The 26,891-nt window shown below is 41.9% G+C and overlaps 1 protein-coding gene across 2 annotated transcripts in view; it reads left to right on the forward strand.

The window, feature by feature from the left end:
* Nucleotides 1-26,891, forward strand: part of syt7a (synaptotagmin VIIa) — a 74,905-nt gene that overhangs the window by 5,764 nt on the left and 42,250 nt on the right. For both annotated transcript variants that reach the window (XM_018681958.2, XM_051073335.1), the window contains exon 2: nt 22,966-23,069. In XM_018681958.2, the coding sequence (XP_018537474.1) occupies nt 22,966-23,069 (104 nt within the window). The remainder of the gene's footprint in view (nt 1-22,965; nt 23,070-26,891) is intronic.

Consider the following 26,891-nt stretch of genomic DNA (forward strand, 5'->3'; position numbering starts at 1 on the left):
GAATAGATGGAAATGTCATATTTTACTGCAAAGCCTGAATTAAATTAGATTCAGTCTGTGAGCATCAGATTGGTGAACACAATTGCAGTGGAGACCTTTAGATACATAAGGTACATAAATTGGCACAGGAATAGCGTAATTGTAGAGAGCGTTTAATCAGCCTGTTTGACATTTAATAGATCGCTCCGTCACTTGAGCTTAAGTTTATTTAGCTTTGAATGGATAGTCAAATGGTTAACAGCTCCAATTTATTATACAGATGGATGTTGTCAACTAAGCCATTGGGAAAATCTCAAGGATCACTGGAATCAGAGGAACAGGCTACAATGCTTCGATGGAGGCAATTAGACGCTTTTGTAGGAACACCTGCAATGACACGCGGATTTGGACCTGCTGTTTCACTGTTCCACTGAGAGATCTCATCATCTTTCCCGGTGGTACAGGAAGCCGCATCAGCTGATTAGAGCAAAGTCTAATCACACTTTGAAATAAAATAGAAATAAATCACATTTGTAAAGAAAAATTAGGGAAAAAGAAAATACTTTTTTATTGATTAACCAGCAGCCTGGCTTGAAAAATTGGTCTTACATAATGAAAAGCAGTGTTAGATGCCAGATTTGTAATTTAAATACAGTTTCATTACCGTTATTAGCAACATACTCTACTTTAAATCCCTCTATTTTATTTATTAGTAGCATATACATCATTTATAAATCACTAATTTAGTTGTAAGCAGCTTCAAGGACATTTTAAGTGTGAATTAATGTACAGTATTTATCATCAATTATAACCTCTCTCATGATAACATATTTGATATTATTAAAACTTTTTATTATATGTTTAAACACCGTTCTCCACATATGGTTTCCCACAGGAGGAGTTGTAGTTATTGTCATATACATTGATAAATATACACATCTGCTTACAACTGTACTATATAATATGTTTTAAACCATTTATTAAATGTTTATATGCTGTCTATGGATGTTAAATAGGGAGACTTAAAGAGGTTAGTTACTTGACCACATAATGAATAAATTATGGAGGTCTTGTTTTTCTGATATATAAGATCTTATAGTAGACTTGTTGATACACCTTTGTAGAGCTGGAGTTATTTTTATAGTGGAGTCTCTCAGCCAACTGGATTGTGTGTGTGGGGGGGGTTCACTTTTCCTTTCACTACCATCTTCTGTCCCTTTCTCCTCTGTGTCTCAGAGAGGAGGAGAAAAAGGGAGCGCATCAGTTAACATCAGCCAAACAGGGGAAGAGTGATAGAAAGCAAGAGGTATAGAGGCAGACGATGGAGTGGAGGCGAGCATGAAAAGATGGAGAGAGCAAGAGAGACAGAGGGAGAGGGAGAAGCAAAGAACAAGCCCTGGAGTGCTAGCCAGTCAAGGTCACACAGAGGAGAGGAGGCCCTGTGTGTATATGTGTATGTGTATTAGTGTGTGTGTGTGTGTAAAGGGAAAAACAGTGGGATGGGAGGCCTACATAGTAAAGAATGAAGAGCTGGTGACAGCGGATTGGTTTAGTCTGGGATGGGGGATTTATGGGGGAGGGATGAAGAAAGGAAGCAGAGGAGGGAAACAGAGGAAGCAAGAGATGAAAAGAGCTCGTAATATGACTTCACAACACCCTCCTAATGCTTAATATTCTCTCCAATCCAGTGTTTATGACAGGAGTGGCTTAATAAATGTATAACTTAGAACATGTTTGACTTAAGCTCAGAGGCAGCGGTGGTACATTTGTAATTTACATGGTTATACAACATCACAATGTATGTGTAGTGAATGTTTCCATGCATGCTGTCGTACAACCACCCTGCCTTGTCGAGAAAAAGAGTCTCTCTCTCTCTCTCTTATTCTCTCTGTTGCTTTTTTTAACCTCTCACCACTCAGTGACCTCTGCTGTCTCGTTGCAGCTCCCACTGTCAGCAGGTGCCACGATGCATTTTGTGAAGAGCATGTGTTTTGAAAATTAAAAGCAGTACCTCTGCAGGTGCGCCCTATCACCCTTCCCCTTTTCAGTGCTCTGAAAGAAAACAAGCATGAGTTAGAGACCGTTAATCCCATCCAGAGAACTTGCTCTAGTTTTGATTAGAGGTGGAAAAAGGGAGACTATTACATAATGGATAGCTCGGTGCTTGTCATCTTAGGATCAAGTGTTTTGAAAGCGGGATTGTGGTTTGCTGAGAACATCCTTTATTCAGTTATCCTAGCAGGATGCAAGCAGTCACTTGGAAATGTGATCACTGCTGCACATATTAGCCCTGTTTGCATCTCATACCCAGGAGAGATTACGAGTGTGAGCAGTTGCCATAGTGTTTTGGAGCACCAGGGTGCTGATGTGAAAGATCTGAGGTGGCTCGGGTGCTCTGTGACATTATCTCTCCAGAGCCATGGTGTGTGGAGTCGTGATAACGTATGATGACTTTGTTTGCGGGAGGTCAAGAGTTCATCCTCCGGGTGGCCCCCCGAGGTCACTCACAGCTTTTACTATTATTATGTTAGATAACCTCTGTCTTAATGTATTCATGCTCCCTCGACGTAATTTTATTTTACTTTTTAGAAAACTGTCCTTTTTCCATTCGTCATCCAGAAACGCAGTCACCACCACTAATCCTCACATTAAACCTCCAGTGGTCACACAATCGCATTCAGTTGAAGACTCCCAGTGAATTCTTGGCAAATTATCCTGTTGACAGACATCATTACCATTCTCAAAGCATAATTAATCTTTCCACACCATGATTTTACACAGAAGAAGAGTAATAGCTTCTGTAATAATGGGTTCGAAGCATTTGCCAGCTATAGACTGTAATTTTACTCATCTTAAACAGACCCAGAGGAGCTGACCTGCAGTATGAGCCAGTTTATAAATGACCTTTACCTTTTTCATTATTATATTGGACAACTGAAAGAATAGAGACAGGGAGGAAAGTAAGGGAGAGAGACAGGGGTCGGACATGAAGCAAAAGACCCCAGCTGGAATCAAACTAGGGATGCTTCTGGTATACTGCATTTTATGGCATCTTAACCACTCATCCACAAGTGTGTCCTGACCCTTAAGTTTAACTGAGAGGAAACTGCTCCAAGTCATGTAGCCAGATAGTGCTAGTTCAAATAAAAAATGATTTAGTGGTGAAAAATATACAATAATTAACATGTCAAAAACTTATGGAAAATTATGGAATAGTTATGTTTTTGTCAATTCAAAGTCACCAAACAACTGTTTTTCATCTGAAGTGTTGACAGTGTATGGGAGCTGATTTTTGCTAGAAGGAGGACGAGTACAAAACTGCAAAGTGCAGGTATTTGCTTATTTTCTTAAAAAAGGGAGTGTTTATACACAAGATGCATCACGCTGTTTGCTTCAGTACAGCATGTTCCACAACTTGGTGTGTATGTGCTTGAGCATTAATTTGTGTGTGTAGCCACACTGTCTCTTGGTATTTAGCAAAAAAGTGTGTGATTTTGTGTGAGCCACCCTGTATCTGGCAAGGTAGTCAGACTGACAGATTGGGCTGTATGAGTGCCATCTCCTCAGCTTGGCTGCCTGAGCGTTTCTCCCTCGTTCCTCCTTCCTCCCTCCGTATCATCTCCCTATTACCCTGCTTCAGTGGTGACCAGCAGGGCAAGGGATATTTTTCCTTCGTTTGCCTTATCTAAGCTAGCTGTACAGGTAGGCCCTCTCCCTGGATTAAGTCCACTCACTGTTCCATAACTGTAGCTATAATACCCGATGGATCAGCCGTCCAGGTCTGTCTCCCCCTATGTGCTTGAGCCAGGAAGGTAGCTTGTGACGGCGTGAGGTTAAAATGCCAGAGATGGCAGCGAGCTGTCTGTGTGTTCTTGCATTACTCACTTCCATTAGAGCTTCTCTCACTTTGTGGCTGCATCAAGATCAGTTAGAAAATACACAGATACTGTAGATGACGAAGAAGAGAGAGAGCTATTGTTCTGCAGGACTGAACAGAGGGAGGCTGGGTCATGACTAGGATTCAACAGAGTGATTGTGTGTGTGTCTGTGTGTGGGGAGAGTTCACACAAACTGTTTTCACACTCATGCTTTTACTAGAACCACATTGACAATAATAGGAAGATAGATTTTCAGCAACAGCTTTCAGTATGTCCTAATTTTACTCTATTCCCTCTTCTAATATATCTTTTTTATTTTGGTAAACTAAAAAAGATGGAAACATTTCAGTGGACATATTGACACAGTTATTTTGCTTCACATCTGCTTTAGGTGTACCTAGCCATTTGAGCAATTAAGGTGCTTTGAAATTGGCATCTTGCAGGTTTGTGGTGCCCCACTAGAGCTACTCGTAGAGAATGGGATGGAAGGAGCACGGGGGAGAGGAGGAGGAGCAGGAGGAGGAGCAGGCAGAACAGGGAGTAATGAGCCTAGGCAGGAGGGACAGATGATGTGGGAAAACCTGACACAGACAAAAGATAAACACAGGGCCACATCTTCTAAACTCAAATATGGATCCACATGACTGATTAGGAAATGGAAAATGTGATGTTGGGGGGTGGGCAGAGGAAGTAGGATGCGTGAGATTCATCAGCTCAATATTTGTCTCAAGAAAAGCAGTGCTGACCCCATTCACAGTGTAGCTGAGTACCTGTTGTGAACAGAAAAAGATCATATTACTGATACCAACAGATGGGAGAGACTTGTTATTTTTCTGCCTATGTCCCACTCCATCTACAAAAATGATCTGAATTACTGTTTTCGTTGCTCCTCTTGACCCCCCACCAGTCATCTAACTTTTTTTGCGCTAGCAGGCTTATCATCCTATGTTTGCCTTGGCAGCATCATGAATTGGTGCAGCTGTAAGAGCACAATGAATTGGATGCAAGCAATTGTGCATGCATGGGAGTGAGCTGAGAGAGAGCTCAGCTCTGGACTCAGTAGAGCTGAGACACACCAGATTGGCGCTGGCTCGTCCAAGCAGTGCATTTCTGATTGGTCAGGGGCTACAAAGCTAAAATGTGCCTTTTGTGCCGCTAGTCCACACATCTGACATGCTGTCGAAATATCTCTCTCTCTCTTTCTCTCTCTCTCTCCACTCTCACGCTAATGAACAGCAGTGCTTTTCTGCATCTACAGATCATATTTCATGTGCACAACATTCATTGATTAATGCCAACCGCCCTGAGACCCTTCTTAGTGATTATGGCTCTCAGGCTGGGGAGGGGCCACTGATACCCTTAATGAGTCATAAAAGGCGAAAAATTATACACTCCAATAGTCTTGACATTGGGTGATATTTCAATATTTGGTCACTCACTCTTGGAGTCTATTTGCTGACAGAGTTGGCACACACTCAAATGCCCCCAGACGCGCATTTGCACAAGCAAACAGAAATCTTGACTTTCCAGTCCCGTGGTGTGTTCCATGCACTCGGGATATTTGGGTACAGGCAGGATCCTGCTGCACAGCCCGGGAAAACAAACACGCAGGTCAAACACAGAGCTCCCAGAATGCACTGTGATTCAGCTCAGCTCTCTCACCACCAAAATAAGCACGTTGATTACATAATCAAAACAAGAAGCCTGAATGCCAAAAACCACTATATGATAATTGTCATGCTGTCATCCAGTGTGCTGACTCTACAGTGTATCCTGCCTGTGGTGATATTCCTTCATGGGTGGTAATGTTTGTGAGCTGTTACATGAGACTGATTGTGCTAAATTATGTTATCTTATATGTGATTATCCACTTGATAAGGACAGTGAATTGTTTTCTCGCCAGTGACGGTCAGCACACTCTTAATGAGATGATGGAGGTCTTCACTTGTTAATTGAGCTATCGTAGATGCATGCATAGGACGTCACAGTATCTGCCTCTCACACCATCTTTCCCTGGGGTTTATGTGTTCCTCCCTTGTCTCTGAGTCCATTGCCCTCTAAAACACACTGCTTAATTACAGAGCAACAGAGGGAGGAGGTGAGGACAAAGTGGGAGAAATGAGCTAAAGCCAGAAATAGGGAAGAAGAGGCTTTAAGCATGTAGCTAGAGGAGGTAAAATGGTGCACAAGAACAGCTGTGAGAAGATGACGTCGGGCAGGGAGGATGTTCATAATTAGGATTGTTTTAGAAGTAGCGTTGCTTAAAAAAATGACAGTTAATATTTGATGATCGCTGCACTCCGAGATCCCCCACTGAACAGGCTCTGACTCTGAGGCAAACACACAATGACTGCACATCAGACATAGCTGAGGATTGACAGGCATGTGGCTCCCAGCTTCTTCCGACAGTCTTCCTCCTTCTTAAAGCGCCTGACAAACCTCATTAAGCACTGTTCACGCAGACTCTATTGACATGAGACATACCACGAAAGGGTCATGTATAAAACATGAATCGCCCAAGGTTATATAGCAGAGCCTATACATGGATCTATCTTGCTATGTGAGCTTTCACCTATACTGTAAACACAAAGGCATATGTGATGTATGCTTGGTATTTACTAGCAGTCTCTTGAGCTGTTTTACATGTTGGTATCTTAGGTGTAAAAAATGATGAGCTCTGGTTTAATAACAGTGGGAATATTATCATTCTGTGCAGACAGATTTTAGCACACACCTCAGTTTCAGTCCAAATCCCTGAGCCATGTCCAGCCCCCTCTGCTCTACTGCTCTGAAATATTAATATAATGTAATAGGCTATTTGTATTAAATATTTAATTCTGTGTCATATTTGCATCTCATAAACCACTGGTCAGTATTACTTTAGATTACCTTTGAAATTTTAAAACTTGTAGGGCAGGGACAGAATTAAAATAGCAGGGGGAACAGAGGATGGTCGGGAGAGGACGTGAGCGTGCACTGTGAGCAGGGAATCGCTTCGGGAAGTTCAGTGAAAATGGTTCTTGTGTCCTTTTGGCTGCTCCATTTTCCTCTACTTCTACCTCTAAACACAGCACACTCCGTCTCCTCCCCCCATCTCCCCTCAGTTTATTACCCACTGTTTGCAGCAGCACTTTGTGTAATGTGCTTCAGACAGATTTGACAGCCTAGACGTGGACCATAAAACACCTCCTGTTAGAGTATCTACCTAGAGATCACAAGCCCAGGTATATTTGGAGCCTGGGAGGTTTAGATAGAAGAGTGAAGGAAAAAAAAAAAAAACTAACAAATGAATGGAAGGAGGAAGGGCAAGTAAAGCCACAGAGTGAGTGGAAATAAGGTTAATGCTTTTCCCCTGATCTTAAAATCATAACCTTACGGAAAACCAGGATTTCTCACCATAAATGAAAACACATAACTCCATAAAATGGTGTTTATTCTGACTTCCCGGGGTTATTATTTTGTTTCAATGGTAATATTCTAGTAGAGCAACATTTCCTTTCAGAAGTTCTTTATCTTTGAAGTGGAAATAACACAGTACCAAAGGAATAACCTCTTACCAGTTTTAATATACTGAGTGGTTATATTGGAGCGTATGACCATCTTTATATTGCTGACCTGAGGTTATTACTGCGTGCATTGATGGGGAAGCAAAATCCATTGCACGCAGCCATTTTGGCGTGCTGTTTCAGTGTGGTTTTAGGCATTGTTGTGGGAGGTTAAGTTGTGGATCAGTGCACTCAGTGCTTCACCTGTTGAATGTTGTTTTGCAGTCTGATTTGGGAATGGAGGCGTGCATGTCTAAAGAAGGCAATTATTGTTTCACTATGCTCTGGTCATTCTTATTCCACAAAATATTTTGCCATGTAATGACTGAATGATTTTGAAGTCATAATTTAGTTGCATGGTAATGAGGTTTGCAAACTGATCAGTGAGCAAACAGATCACAACAGAGATTACATACATGCTAAAAATCTTGGGTTCCTGCAGGTATTCTTCTTGGTAAAAGGGAGAGGACTTTGGTGAGAATTTCCTGGAAATGAAATATGAGATCTTAGCATTTCCTGGTGTTCAATCCTAATGGGAATCTACTCAGAATAAGGGCTGTGCAAATGCTTGTTATGGCTGATCATCCTCACTGAGACTGTGTTTGCATATAGAGCCAAAATCCAACTTGGGTGATCTGATCACCTGTGAGTAGCTTTTAACACAGGTGTAACCCAAACAGCTTTGAGGATCTCCTGGGATTGGATCGCTCCAACAACATACAGCTGTGGTCAGTGATGCATGTGACTGCATATTCAGTGTAGTGTGAAAGCAGACACCCCTCCCCACCCCAGTGACTGCATGCAAGGGCCGTGGGGTCAACTTCAACTTTGTACAACATGCATACAGCACGACAAGTTGTTTGTTTAGTGGCAAGCAGCACGGACAGTGTTTTGATGTGGATTCATGAGCGGAGGAACCAAACAGCAGCTCTCGTCTCTATGATGGCTCTGCGGTTGAGCACAAATGTGTTTTTCTGTTGAGCAGCGGTTGCAGTTTCCCACAGACAAAACCAAATGTGAGCCAGGAAGCAATGTAGTCAGTTTTAGACACATTCTGATGCCAAGTGTGATTTGCAGCTCAATCAAGGCACATTTGGGATACATCTGAACAGGGCATGAAACACATGTGAAAAGGCTGTTCTCTGACAGGATTATGGGCCACCAGCCACAACAATAGGTAGGATTTGTCAGAACCTTGGCCAGCTGGAAAAGGTAATGATAATATGTAACATGAAGCTCTATTTATCCAATCATAACCCACTTGGCTATCATCATTGTCACTAACAAAGTGCAAAAAGATTCAGTTGTTTTAGGGGAGAAATAAGTGATATGAGTAATGACCTAACTAGTAATACCTAGTCCTTTTTGGCTTTGCAGTGGAAAGCAGGCTAACGAAAAGCCCTGAGCATCTGTAGGCCTGCATGCTCGTGCTCACTCACTGTCTTCCTCCAGCCAGTCGGCATGCCCCACCCCCCCTCCCCACCAGCCTCCAGCTCGCCAGCCCCCAACTAGAACAGCCTGGAGGTAGGGCATGCTGGCAGTCCTCTGCATTTGATTTTTGTACTTGCTCTGGACTGATCCTATTTTGGGTGCTGCCTTTTGAGCAAAGGTTTGCACAATCTCGCCAGCCCCAGACGCAGGCAGGAATGACACTTCAGACCCCTCCCCGTGCATATTATTACTTCATCTGTTTGTGACCGCTGAACTGTTCAACCATACATCACACGGAAGTGGCACTTGTCATTTCACCAGTCATTGGAGACAAGGGTATGGGGATCTAAACGGGATTCACAAATCTTTCGTGCCATTCTCCACACCTCCTGTTCGTCTTCCTCATTCTCCCTAGTCTCAGGTCTCATTCTCCAAGACTGTCAGCCCCCACACAGGAATCCTCCAGAACAGCCTGGTGATTCACCCTGCATCCACAGGCTAAGCACAGCTGAGCCACGTTCTAACAATTACACAAATAGGCATGGACACATACCCACACACACATACACCCCCCTGAACCTTACATTTCATCTGTGCATCAATTAGTGTTTTGAAATGGTATAGTGCTAACCACTTTACACATTTCCATTAGATAACTGTCAGAGCGTAGTAATAACCATTCCATTAACTTGTGAATAGCCACTGATTTTCAAATAGAAGTGCTGTGTTTAATCACAAAATGTCCACAAAGCGCTTAAGTGCTTGATCCAATATTTACTTTACTTTTCTGTCTTAATTGCATGCTTTGACTTTCTACACAGTTTTTTATGCAACAGTGCCTGTGATATAATGTTTTTAACATTTTTTAAACAAGACTGCAGCCACTATAGCAGCTCTATGAGGCTGTACTTAGGCACAGCAGTGCTATAAGCTAAATGCTAACAACAGTAAGCTAACATGCCCACAGCGACAATGCTGACGAGCTGATATGTAGCAAGTATAATGTTTATCATGCGCACCTGTAGTTTAGCATGTTAGCATGCTAACATTTTCTAAATAGCACACAGTACAGCTAAGGCTATTGAAAATGTCTTTATTTCTTCAGGTATTTGGTCATAAACCAAAAGTTTGATCATGGTGCAAGATGAAAGTTAAGGAATCATCAAAGTTATTACAGTTCATCCTGAGGGGAATATGTGTGCAGTATTTCACAACAATACACACAATACTTGTTGAGATACCAGTCTGAAGCAAAGTGAGGGACTGACGGACATGCTAGCAGCACGGCTCTAAAATGCCGCCAGCATGGCTAAAAACATATCTGAGCTTTCTGAACCCAGGGGTTACCCAAACTAAACTGAGCTGAGGTGAGTTCTTTTTAGAGGAAACATTATCTGGAAAAACCTGTTCAGTACAACCAAATCTTAATGGGATACTGATCTAACAGGAGCCTCTGTTTGGAGACTATTCCTGGATAGCTTTGTGTTCTCAAGAGCCCCTCAATTGGCTTAAAGGTCAGGTTGCATACAAATCACACAGTCGCCCTGTTTGTCCTTTTAGTAATTTAACAGACCTCATAGAGACGCAGAGCTGAGAGGCTGCCTCAACAGCATCCGTTATTCTTCGCCTACTCCATCTGGCCCATTACACATGATGAGAGTTATAGCTCACTTCAAGAGTTAATAAATCAGCCACGGATCAGGTTAGTTCTGCCTCTTTGTTTTTCATTCCAGTCACAATAAATAATGTCCCTAATGCTAGTTAGATTGTTTGTGACATCTTAGTTTGCATGTCCCAGGGTCAGGCGTTGCCCTGTGAATACAGTGCTCTGAGCTCTCAAGAGGGCACTAAGTAAATTGGGAAAGTGATGGAAAACAATACACAACTACTTTCCACATTTAATCATAGATTTGTAGAAGAAATACCATGTTGCTCATTATTAGCCTGCCAAAGAGACACTGAAGGTTATTTCCAGTAATAACTTAAATCTCATCTCTTTCTTGCTCTTAATTCCTCTCCTGCCTGAACTCACACTCCCTCTATTATTTCCCCACTCAGCTATGCCTGCAATAGTTAGCCAAATGACAATCCTTGTCATGATGTTAGGGTGATAATGTCAAGTAGGTGTGAGAGCTCCATGTGTGTGTCACTCTGCTTAATGGCAGCAGCCAAGCCTGCTATTTAGTCTCTGCTGCTCTGCCAGCCGGATGGAAAACTTCATCATATTGGTTGACGTGACAAACAGTGACAACCTGCACGGTACTGCAGGTATTATGGCCACTCCCGAACTCTGAGGTGATATTGACTGCGGCAACAGCCCCTTTGTATGAGTGTCAAGCTCATGTCTCCACGACAGTTACTATTTATATGCTCCTGAGTAAGAATTAAGACAAGCTATTACAGTATGGAGCACGGCTAAAATGTCCTCAGGTGCTGTGTAATTGAGTTAATGTGGAAGGAAAATTACAGGCTGCTCCCAGCAGAAGTGAAGGCCACGAGGACTGGTAGTTGTGGAAAACTATATTTCCCATGAGCCCCTGACTGTATCGTGCTGCGAGTGAGCAGCTGCATGGCATCGTCAATAAGTCTCAGTCTGCTGGGTACTACCCAGCTGTAAATTGTTGACAGTTATACAAGCAAACACATCAATGGGCAGTCAAGCAACAGACAGCAGTGCTGAAGGCCCGTCTAAGATGACCCTGTGCTTATGAAGAACAAATTATGTTTATATAGGGCTGTCTGCAAAAAGTAAAACTTCATTCTGCAGAACATGCCGCATATTAAATGTTATCATTAATTATTAAATGTGTTTTTTGGAAGAAATCCACTTTTGAGTTAGAGGGAGGAGATACATTAAAACATACAGTAAATGTTATAGGATGCATTTCATTACTTTAATTTGTCCTTCCATTGACATTGGCTGATGCAAATGAGGGTTATTTTCTGTGGTGTCTGTCCAGCTGGAGTCTAAAAGCAGAGGGGTATTTAAATCTCCTCCTGACACAGAGCCAATGTAGTGTCGTCCCAGGGGCCTCCGCTCAGTCCACAGCACTGAGGAGGACAGGATCACTTCAACCATAGTAGAGCTTTACCGTTAATGCACAGCCACTGACGAGAAAGGTCACCTGGGGGAAAAGGTGGTTGCTGGAGAGATGGGATTCTCTGTTCTGTCTGATGAGAGCAGAAGTCACTGAACAAATGTAATGCACTCTGTAGCAGAGTTATTCTGTTCTCTGTCTACTCTCCTATGACAGCGTAAATTACAGTTTGGTGGCCTGTTGCACATACAAAGACGACATCAGACCCATTATTCCTTCCAAAGTAGCCTTTTGCCATCCCTCACTTAGCTGTCATACACTTCTACATCCTCCCCCCACCCCATCAGTGCTCTTGACACCAGTTGTGAGAAGGTTGTAGTCACGGGCAAGGCAGTGATCCATCATCACACCAGCTGAGGGTACAAGTTAGTGGCTTTGACTCCTAGGGGGGAAAGTGTGTGCCACAATGGGCACACATACAGATGCAGAGACAGACACGCACGGTTAGCATCAGGTCACGTGAGTTATCTTTTAGTGGCTCTTTTATGGAGTCTAAAGGGAGCCAACTTTGGCTGGGTTGTGGCAGAGTCAATACTCTAACCTCTGGCTAGAGGCTAGGGTTTGCAGTGTCCTGGGTTTTTACTGCCTGGTCTGTCCAGACAGGTAATAAAGTGCTTTTTACGGAGAGTCTTTAATTGAATGAAGGAGGCAAAGGTAGAGGCCTCCAGGTAGTCATGAATCTGAATTAATTCATTTATGACAAATGTCTGTCTGGCCTTTTCACATGAACTTTGCTCGATAGATGTGTGTCTGTTCCGGTTGTGAATAATCATGTAAAAGTCTTAAGCTAAGCTCATTGTGTAGTTGGGTGGTTGATGAGATTTTATATAAACCATAACGGAGATGCTGGGACTAGGCTGCTTCACTGTCATTTAACTGTCATTTAGCTGTCATTCAATTAAAGTTGCACTTGTCCTGCCAATACTTTAATTACACCCTCAATAATTGTTTTCTCATTTTTGAAGGAGCGAAAATATTTAGGCTAATATTTTTATGTGCAGAGGGGCAGTAGAAATTGGACATAGATACAAAAGCCTACACACACAAAATACACACTCGTACACAAGCACACATACCATGGATGCATGCAACTCTGCCCTGTATCCTTAGGCAAATACAATTGACTTTGACTTGGATTAGATTTTATAATGCCACCCACATAATACATCTGGAGCATCCGAGACCTCTTTGTCTTGGTTGATGTCACCAGCAGTGAGCTGATGATGTGGGCAGATGGGGACTGTAGGCCTGTATGCATATGCACAAGCTTCACAAATTGCTTCTCAATAGCATTACAGTTGAGTCCCTCTTCCCTCACTCCCACTCTGCTTTTTCCTGCACCGTTCTCTCTCCACTTTCTTGGTTCCTTCACATCCCTAAAGCGCATGTGTTCCCACTCATGTCACTGTGCTTAAGCTGTGTCAAGTGGAAGAATATGTGTGTATCGGCGTGTGTGTTTGCAGTTCTGAGCACATGTGCCATTTTTGGAAAAGCATTAACTAAAACACAACTTTCAACACAGATGGTAAAGGGGATACAGCAATAAATTAGAAGTTACAGTGACATGGCGAGGAGAAGAGAGTTAGAGAAAGTGAACGCTGAGGGAGTGTAGGAAGTCAGAGGAGCCAAGCAAAATGTTTGGCTACACCAGGCCTCAGTGAAGATGACTGTTGGAAAAAGACAGAAAATGGAAGAAATGTGACCTGTGCAACTGTACAATAAGCAGGCAGAGCACAGGCAAAGGACTGTCAAGCTTTGGATTTTTCCACATATTAAAGTGAGGTGCATGCAGCCGTAAGACGAGTGATACTCTGCATTTTAACAGTTTGCAGGGTGGTGCCTCTTTTAGCCTTTCCAAAACCAAAAATGTAAGAGCAAAAGTATAAGGACTTAGCAAGCTACACCTAAAATAGTAACCAGGTGTAAGTGTAGCATTTCCAAGGCAAAGGAGCGTATTATTAACTAACTACAGTAGGTTACATTATTTTGTGGTGTTATAAAGCACATTAAAAAAGTTAAAAAAGAGTTTAGAGTAATGTTAGCAGCTTTGTCCATTTTTGGGAAGTTTTCAGTAAAGCAACCCAGCCAGTGTTACCTGGTGAGTCTTCATCCCAAAAGCCTTTTGTCTTAGAACGTCAACAATGTGGAAGCATACTTTTTGAAAACAAGCTAAGGAGCTAAACAGGGTTAGTAGAGAGTGAGATAACCGTCTGACATCTTACATTGTAGCCTTATTCTGCAATATAAGATCATGGCTGTTTCTGTATTTTCATGACTTCTGTATTGATCATCAACTGGTGAGGATGCTGATTTTTTGCCTGACACATGCAGCTTTAGTGTCAGTTATCATGCATGTAAGTGCCTATTTAAGATGCCATTTACAGGATTCTCATTTTAAAATGAAACATTAAAAAGTCAGCTGGAGACAGCATTTCATCTAACTCAAGGAGCTAACGTTAGCTTAATGCCTCTAGATACAGCTGATAAATTCTGTCAGCAAGTTGTCAAAATTGAGTCGCCAGAAAGAAAATGGAAACCAGCTTTTGCCTTTGTCTGAAATTAAGAACTCACTGTTTTAAACGCTAAAATGAATTATGAGGGATAAATCTGCCACTGTTACCACTGTGTACTTCATATGTACCATGTGAGAACAGAAAACTGGAAAACGGTCACTGAAAAGGAGGGGAAGAGAGAGAGATACTAAAGAAGAAGGGTTATAAAACAATTCAGTGATGTGCTGTTAACTGCTAACCCTAACTCTGCTTGCAGCAACTAAAGGCAGCTCTATATAGGCAATTTAATACCCCTGAATCTGGAATAATGTTAGTCATGGTTGACTTAGTTTACAGCTCACAAGCTCATTACTGAGATGGACACTAGTCTACCTCCAGAGTATCAACAGCCACCATGTGGACTTAAGTCAATAAAGTCAAGGGCATCAGTGGGACTGGTAAGTAATAGGCTGTTTGCAAGCAGCCAGAAGATCCTAAAGCTCTGGGGCCACTAAACAGGAGAGACTCATTCAGCTTGATCAGGTTTCTGGAATATATAACAGTCATTTGTCCCATTGTGACACTTGGGGGGTGAAAGTGGGAAGAGCACTTATAAAAGGTGAAATATGGAGAGGGTATGGGGATTGCTCAGTCATGAGGAACATGAAGCCAGGAGGTACAACTGTATGTAGAAATTAATCAAGATTAATATTTCTGAATACTTTTCTTCAATAATAACAGCTCTGGCACAAATCAGTTACATGGGTATGTAATTAGCTGGTAAACTGCACCAGTAAATATGCACCACTAGAATAACTGCCACTTAGAATACTAGGCAGATGAGTTAGCCTCTTTTACTGTAGTGTTTTGGACCTCCTGTGATATATGACTCTAATCCATTATTAATGTGGGTTTGATGCGAGGCAGGGGCACTTACAAATCGGAAAACAAGTTGGCTTGTTTAGAAAGCATGGCAGTGTCCTTGGTAAATGTATTGAGTCCTTCTTGTGGCTTACATATGAAAGTCATCCATTTCAATTTGACCAGTTAATTCAGTCTCTCTGAGGCAGAGCTGGGGGAGAAAATTATGGCAGAGACACTGATAGATTATGTGATAGATCAAGGCTGTGCATACTGTATAAAGTCCTTATCAAAGACATCAAAAGAAATAGATGTAACCAAAATGTTATCTTTATCACTCATTCAGTCAGAATTAAAAGTAGATATCATTCATTTACTTCCCGCTGAGATCACGACATTAAGAAGATTAGTTCAAAATCAACTTGTTGATTTCAGTGTCTGGAAACCAGACCTTCACAATTTTTATTAAAATATATTGAAATCATACAACTCCAACAGGCTGATATTTTTTAATGGCTCTAAGAAAAGGATGATAATGAAGTATAGAAACTGCACAAATTCAAACCAAGCTAATTCTGTTCATGCCTCTTTAAATAGCCTGAAAGGGAAAATATCCAGTAATCATACATTCATTATTTGCATTGCAGTATGTCATTTTGACAGTATTACTTCTTACAATACAGAGGCTAAGCTATTCACTGAGCATCTTACTGTGAGCAGGCTGCTGGTTCACACACTCCTGAGTGTTTACCATTAGCATACAGTAGATAAGCGAGCAGACTATTGCTAAAATGTTGGCCAAGAAATTTATGTGGGTATTATGTTTGTTGACACTTAAATAATTACATAAAAAACTGTCTTTGCCAAAGACTATCTATGATGTGTTAATGACTCATAAATATACATTCTGGAAATATAGTATTTTTCCAAGATATTTTACATAAGAATGTTGATGTGCTAGACTAAATTGTGGCTGTTTTATCTGTTGCATTCAAGTTTTATACCTCATATACATCAGTTGACAGAATCAGAAAACTTTTACAGTCTCAGTCCACTTGCATGCTGAGTGTCCAGATCTTGTTGGGTTTTATATGTTATTCACCCGTTCTGTGTCAGAGGTGCTAATAAGACGATGGTGCCATTATAGGTGACACCGGGCATGTGTTGCATGACGTCTTGCTGGTCCGACTCCAGCCCGGCCTGTCACTGGGCTGCAATGGATCTTATCCCTCATCTGAGAGCAGACAGAACGTGGGTGGCAGTCGTCTTACTCTAGCTGTGAAACAGCCCCTGTGACAGCACAGCAGTGCCACAGCTGAGCCACAGGGAGCATATAGGGACAGAGGACCAGCAAAGCTCCCTCTACCCTACAGGGGATGCAAGAGACACTCGCTCTCACCACAGGTGCTCTCCACCTGTCAAAATTTCACTGGCTGCTCTACACATCCCTGTGATTTGCAACACATGGGGCTCTGGTGTCCACTGCGGACTGGGATTTCCAAGAGGTTAAAGGACCATACCAGAATTTTGCCTGTTCCTCCCCATTTACTGCAAACTGCATAAACTCAATATTACAGTCGTAAACCTCCCAAAGCATACCATGACCATATACATTGATGAATGGATGTTCGCTATATCTTCCAGGGATCGATTTGCTTTTGATGCTGGCTGCCAACTTGCATGAGATACATAATCCATCACAATGAACATAAGGTCGTCTACATTGTTTTTTACAATTATTGTTGCATGGTATCATAACATAAAATGTTGTTGACAAGCACCGACATCCAGTAATTGAGAGTTCCCTGCCAGATATTCCCAAGATACAGGATGTTGTCAGAAAATCAAACTTGGGAATATGACCAATAAGCAAACAAGAATGTGCTGTCAAGGGTCGTGAACATTTCATAGCTTCTTGGATCAAAAAAAAAGTTTGTTTTTTTCCTATCAGCTCTAACCGGAAAACCAAAACAGTTATAGTTACAACAAAGACCACTGCCCACCCACCAAATGCTACATTCATTTAAATAACTGTAGGAAGGCTTTACAATGATGTCTGCATGAGGGCGAGAACTGTCAATCATCTGTCCTCCATCCTACTCGAAATGATGTCCTGTCTCAAGCAAATGCCTATTAAGCCTTGCCAGACTCGCTGGCTTTGCAACAACAGTGAAAGGACTAAACATGCCAAAACAACAGGTTGTCCTTTGAGCACACCACAGCACTGGTAGCAACCACCTCTGAGCTCACTGTGTGAAATGTCACCTCATCAGTTTGTTTGACAATAACATTATTTACCTGGAACCATAGTAATTATTAATTTTATCCACATCTCCATTCTTGAATCAATTTTACGCTCTTCCCACACATTATTTTGCGCGACTGAGCAAAGAGAAATATTTAGTTTGAACGCCTTCATATGCATGTGCTGCTTACTACCACGGAGACTTTTGTCTTGAGAAATAACTGTAAAACAGAAGCAATAAACTGTGGCGCAGAATTGAGCCAGAAGGTAGATAGAAGCAATTTGAAATACTCTGTATCACAATATAAGTGGAAGTAAGTAACATTTTGCTGTTGCACACAGATTCTGCCTCAGAGGGGACAGACTGTAAAGACGTCTGAGTGACATCTGAGGATTACCCTGGCTATAAAGAGAGCAGAGCACAGACTCCCGTACAAGGAGGGGGCACTTTGAAGTGGCGATTAGGCTATGAGCTTTGCACCCAGAGCTTCTGAGGCACTGCCCTCTCCACCTCAGTCACAGCATAAAGATGCGGTGTGGCAGCTTTGCTGACTGGTCACTGCTCCAGTTCCGCCTGTCCAATTAGCAATTTTCTTCTACCCCTGAGGACTGGTCCCTTTCTGCTTGGCTTAGCTCACTGCATGTGGGCCAGATCACCTACATGCACTGTACCACTCTGTGTAACCACAGTGATGCTTGTTGTACTCAGTGCTGCTATGCACTACTTAAGTCTCTGCACTTTGATATTTTCTGCAATTTCCATCTTTGCCTTACTCGTTAAATGTCCATATTTAACCTCCTGCACGACTCGGCCTTTGTTGTTCTCTTCAGTGAAAGGGTTTATTGCAAACTCATTTACACCATCATTGTCACCGCTCACCCCGGTACATGAAGCCATTTATTTTCTCTTTTATGTGCATATAAAAGAAACAAGCAAACAAGTGACTTTCAAGTTCAAGAGTGCTCTGACTTCTAAAGGCTTCTGATCAAAGGGTTCAATGGCTTGTTCAGTTCACTTGTCAGTTTTAGTGGTGCCATTTCAGATGTGAGTCATCACCCTCTATTTGGAAGTAGTTTTCATTCCACCTAGTTAAAATATAGTAAGGATTAGTTATGTTACATTAGCTGTTCTCATGAAATTATAGCGTAAAAACGCTGTTTTATCTTCCACTTCACTAATGTGTCACCTGTGAGAGTATTTCAAGCCACAAGTTTTGTTTTGTTCAAGGGGAAAGATAAATTGAATTTCCTGAGTACTGTGATAGCTGTTATGTAGTGCAGGCTTCTCTTACTCTAATGATGCCTCTTTTTTTCTGTGTAGCCATAGTGCTGAAGATTTGCATATCTCCCTAATACCTCAACACAGTGTATTTTCCTCCTTTTATTCCTCTGCACTGCCTGCTCATGGTGCTTCTCTAAAAAGGAAGTTACATTCCATGAAGTGGGAAGCAGAATCCAGCTGTCCATTCCTGAGTTAGGAACGTGACCCCTTTGGTTGCTGCGTTTTATTTGGAGGCTTTTTTCTTTTTTACTCCCTTAGCTCTCATGACTGACACAGATCATAAACCATACCCCCCACCACCCCACCCTCTGACCTTCAGAGAGAACACAGGACTTCAGGCTCTACATCAGCTGCTGGCTTTCACAGATCCACCTGACTCTTTAAGCCCTTCAAAAATCTGAACATCCATCACTGAGGCACTTAGTACTGAGGGTACCATAGATGCCCCGAGCTGGAGACCAGCTCTCCTTATTTAAGATCCATTGCTGATGTTGTAGTATCTAATGGACTCAACTTTATTGACCTTCCTATGAATATACAGTAGCAGAGTATATAGCTTGTGTCTATTTCTGAACATCTGTGAATAGAGATATCCATCATTCAGGAGCTGTATATGTTTCACTGACCCTCTTGTGTTCACGAGGGCATGGATGTGTGTCTTTACCATTAGCAGCCTCTTTGACTGTAGATAAATAATGGGGGGGCACTTGTACCAGCTTGTAAAGACTATTGCAGTGATTATATCTATACTTTCACCATCAGAACAAGACCAGTCAAGTAGGATAGAGTCTTTTCCAGTCTGGGGCAGCTGCTGTTCTGAGGAGATAAACTCACATAATGTGGGATGTTTTAGATGTACAGGATTCTTATCTTTCAGGCGGTAGGTGCATGGGCAGATTTCCATCAACCACAGAGAGCAGAGTTCAATTCCTGCTGTCGGTACCTACCACAAGTGACTCCTACTGGTTGGAGCACCTTCACGGGAAGGGATGTTGTACAATCCAAACTTGGTAAAGAGTGTTAATCTCACATTGACTCCTCTTGTAGATATATATATAAAAATGTTGCTTGTACAAAGTTAGCTCCATGAAAACCAAAGATAATTTTGATTGAAAATGCTGCCACAGTTGGATAAGTATGCAACTCCACTTTGCACCTACAAGCAACTAATTACCTTTAAGTGCCAGTCGGTTTTCGTAAGCAGTTTTATGAAGTCAGCAACCTCTGTAGTCTCATTTAGCCATATATCAAAAAGTCCATTGACTCTGGGACAAGGGAACAGGTAGTGCTAAAACGCTAACTTACTTCCGGGTTTTATGAGTGATTTGCTCCTTTAAGGACGCACCTGCACTACGTCACACGCGCGCACCGCTAGTCAAATGAATGGCGCGTTTTTAAAAGCATCATCGCGCACTCACCTGAGACTTTGTAGGAAGAGGTCTCGGCCGTCCCAGTGCTCATTAGTCTGTCAGCCCTTGGCAGCGCGAACAAGTCCGTCATTTTGTTAGTCTGCTGTTCTTGCATGGCGGATACATCCCGCTGGACAACCCCACAAACCCGTCTCGTCTCTCCCGGGAGCCTGCCGCTTATTTTCTGCACCTGCGTTCAGGACTGGAGGTAACGTCGGAGTTTCCGGCTTGGTGAGCAAGAGACTTTTTACGAACAGGAGGTCTCACTCTGACTCCTTTTTACAGGCTCCTTGTGCGCAGAGAACTTTGTTTATGCGGACATTATTAAAACGGACTTAGAGAGATATTGGTTATATGGACACTGTGATTGAGTTGTTTGTTCACTGTCACTTTTGTACATTATACACTAAATTACTGAACCCTTCTGAGAGCTGTGTTTCATTGCTGTGCTGGTCTACCAGGGAGTTAGAGGCTAGGCTAACTCCCCTGGCGTTACAATAGTACACCAGTAGTACTACAGAACAATATTTTTATGAATGGATACATGTGGGTGACAAGGTACACATTCCTGCCAATAGTTTCACTGTACTCCACTGATCTACAGGTGGCAGTATGCACCAAAAACACAGCAATCAGGAAATGTGTTGGTATTTAAACAAGCAAACAGTGCAGCTTTGTTTTATGAGGAGGGAAATGCAAGTTCACTCAACCTTAAGGATACACACAGTGGATTTAGGTTAGAAACACTAAATGTAAGCAGAAATGTTAACAGCACCTTTAAATGCTGTTAAATTGTGAGGAACATAAATGTATTACGTAGTATGAGAGCACTAGCAGTAACACATGTACATAAAACAGAATTGGAAACAGTCTTGACTAGATGTGAATTAAAAATAATATATAGTGAATTTGGATAAAAATACAATGACATTATCAACGCTTGGACAATAATGAATAATATGCAACTGTGAGATAAGGATGCAGCTCCTATAGAGGGGTCTAAGGGGGATGGTGCAAATCAGGCACTGGCAGGTGAAAAGCAGTTGGCAGCACCAGTTAGAGAGGGGAAAAAAAGGTGAAAAACAAAACAATATTCTAATCTCTCGCTTCATGATCTAATTCCTTTCATTTGCTCCCTTATTAAATGTGTTTGTTTGATTTATATGACAGAAATCAGGACATATCAACACAAAAACTGCGAGTTGGGGAGAAATTAACAAGACAATTTATATCTTAGTTTTTACTGAGGACTCACTCTGTGCTGCAGAGTTCGTTTACCTCCAGCTTCTTCCTGTGGAGTGTACAGTCTGTGTTGCCCACGCCTCTCCATCCACAGCCCAAGATTTTCTTTTGTTTTTTTGCCATGTTTATACAGATTTCGATGCAAATGCACAAAAGAAAATGGTAATTTTTTTATGCCCAGTGCATATTTGAAGGATTGTCTGTCACCACAAGTCTAATCATCACTTACCTGTCATTAAGTTGGCTGTCCATGGTCTTAGCTGTTGTGTATGCTGCTCCCTCTTTTCTGACTGCAAGTGGCCTTGGGTGTCACGTAGACTTCAGAACAGCAGTCGAGGCTGAGGGAAGACTGTGGAATACAATGCCCATTCTGATTTTCCATATGAAACAAGTTTATCCGCCACCGTTCCTCCTTTTTGAGCTCGTCTGTTCCCAGAGGACATGGTGAGGTGGAGAATAAAGCAAAGATATGATGGAGGAGTGAGATGAAAAGGCCAGTTGTGACAAGCAAAGGAAGAGATGCAGACAGCAATTGGGGGGAAGACAAACCGAGTTATTGAAAGGAAAGCATGGGTGTTTGTCAGTGTTTGTCACTCAGCAGTGTGAAAACGCATTCTGACACCCGTTTATCACTGTATATTTAGGAATCGGAATTGTTAGAAGGAAATCACGAATTTGAATACATTAGCATCTCCCCCACTGTGCAAATACCAAAGCTCAATGAGGCTTTATATCCCTGTCCTCCAAAGTGAAGGCCATTCAGTTGTTTAAATGCGGAGAACTAACTAAAATGCAGAGTGCTCTCAAGGGTAGATCCACTTATTGTCACTATCATAACCGGTGCGTAAACACAGAGACACACAGGTGCATGTGTGAATCCTCTCTGTCTCACACACACACACACACACACATACTGAGACACATGCGAGCAGCAATAGATGATGTTTTTTTATGATTCTCTTCCAGAGCCACCTCTCTCACTGGGCATCTACTGATACCCATTAATCATGAGCTCTGTTGTATTGTCAGCCCCAGCCTCCCTAGCCTTCCCTCTCCTCTCCCACTCCCCACCTAAACCCCCTCTCCTCCTCCCTTCCCTTCACTTTCAAGCCTGTCAGTTAACAAGCTGTGACACCATGACAGTGATGTGTGTGCAGCTGAGTGATGCCTGGCTGCAGCCCTTATTGGAAAGGTATTGAAATGCTCCGGCACGACGGGGGTAGTGATGAGATTGTATTTCTCAGCTCCTTATGACAGAATGTAAAAATGGCAGCCCTGCCTGGCTATTCAATTAAACATGGAGGGAGACGGCCCACCTTTGTTTCAGGTTGGCCCCTCTAACAACATGATTTACGGTGACATACAATCATCTCTCTAGCAAAAATCCCCTGTTTTTATTTTCCACAGTATGAAGAAAATATATCCCCGAATGCAAAAATGCATCACTCATTTTCTCTCTCTCTTTCTGTCTGTTTATGTATGTATGTGTGTATGTGTGTACAGGCTCAGTGTCCCTCAGTGTGTTCCTGGTCTCCCTCGCAGTGACAGTGTGTGCTGTTTGGCTGGTGGCTCTTTGTGGCGTCTGTGGTTGGTGTCAACGCAAGCTGGTGAGTTTACACACACACACACACACACAAACACATGAACACCCGAGCTTCACTAACAGATATACTGTATCTCCCAGTCACATTTGTTGCCATCCTAACATGCTTTAATAATCAGAGAGCCTTAATAAACATTGTCTGCTGTGAGGATTGTACAGGAAAAGGACACTTCACTGCACTGGAGAAAGCACAATGTGTGCAAATATTATGAAAATCTGTGCAAATATTATGTGCAGTCTTGTTGAACTGAGAATTTTCAGTTGCAAGACACTTGTGGAAGAAGAATTCAGATTTTTATTTTTTTTTTTACCTCATTAAAAGTACCAATACAATATGTAAAAATACTCAAGTAAGTAAAAGTTAAAGTTGCCCATTCAAAAGACTATTGAACATACAGTAGGGAAGTACTGTATGAGCAGCAACATGTACTTCAAGTATCTATAAAAGTAAGAGAACTCAAAAGGGTCACAATTTAAATCTGAGGGGTTGTGGGATGATTAATGGGGTATGAGAGAAGAAAAACAAAGCTCTTCAATGAAAATTTGTCTTTGTTTTTTTTGCCCTTTGAACTGAATCTTTTATGAAATATTGGACAATTTTACCTTTTTTGGTTGCAAACAAATATTAAATTAAATCTTTTTGTGGAATTAATAAATCAGAGACATCTGAAATGTGGCAAGGGGCCACAAGCCAGAAGGTTTGGAAGCTTTTTAATCTGTAATATACAACTTTGCACATCATGTATTTTTAATGTGAAATCTTGTAAAAATAACTACTTAACTATATAGTGGAGTAATATTTCCCTCTGACATGTAGTTGAGCAAAGTATCATGCATAAGTTAAGTACAAGTACTTGAGTAAATGTACATGTTTACTTTCCACCACTGCATATCACTGTAGAGAGATGGCCACAGTTACGTCAGTGTCACATGACAACGACAGCTTCGGCAGTCCAGACTCAAACTAATTCATCACTCAGACATTAGCAGCTACAACATTAGTAAACTGTGCTGATACAGCATCAGTACCAGTCCACTCACTGAGCAGAAACAGAACACAGATCAAGCAGACTGACCTCTGATAGAGGGCATGTCATTGTGATTATGTGGTATGAAATGTGATTGATTAAAGGGAGGCAACTACTTATTAGGCAGACAGAGCTGTACGGCTGAGTGCCACTCCACTTGACTGATTTTTTTTAGATTTTCATGCCTTTAAAGTTAATTGATTTCTGACTCATCCTGTGCTTGTACAACCCAGAAACCCCGGTCACCTATTTCAACTTTAATGTTGGCTCCAACTCTGACTTGTTTCAGCTCACAATCACACTGCTGTGAAACTTATTGGTCCACAGATGGCAGGATTTGGCATTGCAGCAGGCTCAGCGCACCACACGCCTCGCCACATAATGTCATTTGCATTGCCACTGAATCACCAGTAAGGTGACTGCGCCTAGCTGGTTGATGCCATTATGACATATATGAACAAGGGGGGGAAATGGTCTGTGCTGAAATGAAAGTGCTACAACACAGTCTCTCTATTGTTTGCCTCACTGGAACATTGTGTTATATTTGATATTCCACTTTAAAGTAAATGGAGCAGTGAATGACTCCTAGTTTCCTGCTGTGGATAGAGGTACTTCTGCTGCCAGCACCTTGGAAAGTCCCTGAGGTCCTCTTTGAAGCACTGCTGTAAATGGATCTTATTTCCATCCTGTGACAGCGCCGTGCAGCTGCCACAGAGCACCACTGGGCCGGGATAGGGTGACGATCTTTTGGCCTTATGACCCTGCGAAGGCCACCATAAACCACATCCTCATATGCAAGATGATGTGCTTCAATCTCAGTGGAGACGCTGTTTGTGCATGCCATATTTTTCTTCAGGGCATCTTACCTCCAGTGTGTGTGTTTGTGTGTGTTGGTGGTGGTGTCGTCTTGGAGTAGCACTAAGATGTTAATTAAGGCTTTTGTAGTCTCAGACCACTTACTTCGGGAAAAATGTCAGCCGCCCACTGGTGTGAAACCACATTAAACACAGCTGCTTAATGTACAAAATAATAAAGTGTGACTGAGATGAATGGCAGTCATTTCTATCATGCTAAATGCCCATGACAAAACACAAATACTACTAATCTCATTAAAAATCATTTTCTCACATTAATATCATCATCATATCATCATCTGTAAGGTGTGTTATTTTCTATTTGTGACTAACGGCCATGACCTCTCGGCAGCTATACAGTCTGTTCTTCTAAAAAAAAAAGAAGAATGGTACAGACACTCCCTCACTTCCCTTGATCTCTTTATCTCCTGTTTTCTGTGGTAGCACCATATTCCCTGAACACATGATTAGAATGTATATACAGCATAATTTGCATGAACATGGTTACTTTCAACTGAGCTCCCTTATTACAGATGCATACTGTATCTAGTATACTGTTAATTCATGCAGGCTGATTTCCAATGCACAAAATTTTCCTTCATTAGGTAAAAAGTGCTCAGTACTTACTGCTCATTTGACATAAAGCTACCACAGGCGAGTCCACGTCTAAAACTTTCATTTTTGATATTTCCAAGTGTACTCTTCGACAGTGTCAGCTTTCATAAGAACAAATGTTTGCCTGAAGCTTCACGTGTCAGTTGCGAGTGGGCCCGTGCCAGTTTTGGTTATGATTCATAGGTTAATAGACAAGACATTTTGGGTGAGTGTTGCTTTCGGTGTTTTAGCTTTGGCAACCAGTGCGTTGGGTTTTTATTTTAAAAGTCCTCATGTGCAGTCATCCTGAAGCCTTCCTCCTGCTTGACTTTCTGTTATCTAAGCCCTGTGGAAGTACTGCGCATTGAATGCTATCGTCTCCTTCTGTCGCCTGCTAAGTCTGCTTTTAGAATATGTGCTAAGCCAGTGTCATTTTTATCAGCAGCTTCACGTTTTTTTTTAACAGCAATTTTTTTTCGGTATTGACTGATTTATTATTTTCTTGTTGGTCTTAATGTAATTTTAATGGATGAAGCCCCTTTGTAATTAAAGACAAAGGCGGTAGCAACAACAGCAACACAAAAATACAAATAATAATACGGGGAGTCACATGGTTATTAAGCTCCTGTGCTGTGGGGCTGTTGATTGTCAGCAGGGGCTTGTGTTGTAGGTGCTGGGTGGGATTTTCAGATATCAGAGGTGGTGCAGCTAACATCTGTTTGAGCAGCAGTGGCTGTTTGGCATTCAGAAACCCTCTGCCTGCTCCTGTGAGCCCCTGTGCTGTTTGATCCGTGACATAGTTGTGTTGGAGTTGAGATTGGACCTGACCAGATTCACAGCCTGATTCTGTCCTTGTTGGGCTTGTATCAGCAACCTTCAGTATTTTGGTTGCATTAACTGGGAGTTGGGAGTTCACAGTTGTTAGGAGGATGATAGTAATTACACCAATCAAAGGAGAGAGAAGATGTTTAAATGAATAATTATAGAATTTCAAAGGAGAATTGTCACAGTCATTGGGAATATTATAATAACAGCACATTATGTGGATTCAGAGCCTTGACCTGTCACATTTAAGTGACAGATAGTGTTGGCAGCGTTCCTGGTGATATGTAAATTTTATGCCTCTGCGATTACATGCTTCCCAATGTCAGCAAATGCTACAGAGGAACGCAGGTATAAAAAAAATGTTTTGACAGATGCTAAAAACGAATGATCACTTGATGATTTAGCAGCGGACGACCATTTTAATAGTGCACTCCTCTCTAATTATGGTGTGATGTGGGTAATATTGAGCGAGCATGTAGACTCTTGCTGCCTGCTAATTCACAGCAAACAAACACAGCTGGGTGT

Source organism: Lates calcarifer, linkage group LG10, assembly GCF_001640805.2.
Source record: "Lates calcarifer isolate ASB-BC8 linkage group LG10, TLL_Latcal_v3, whole genome shotgun sequence".
In the NCBI taxonomy this organism is placed as follows: Eukaryota; Metazoa; Chordata; class Actinopteri; family Centropomidae; genus Lates; species Lates calcarifer.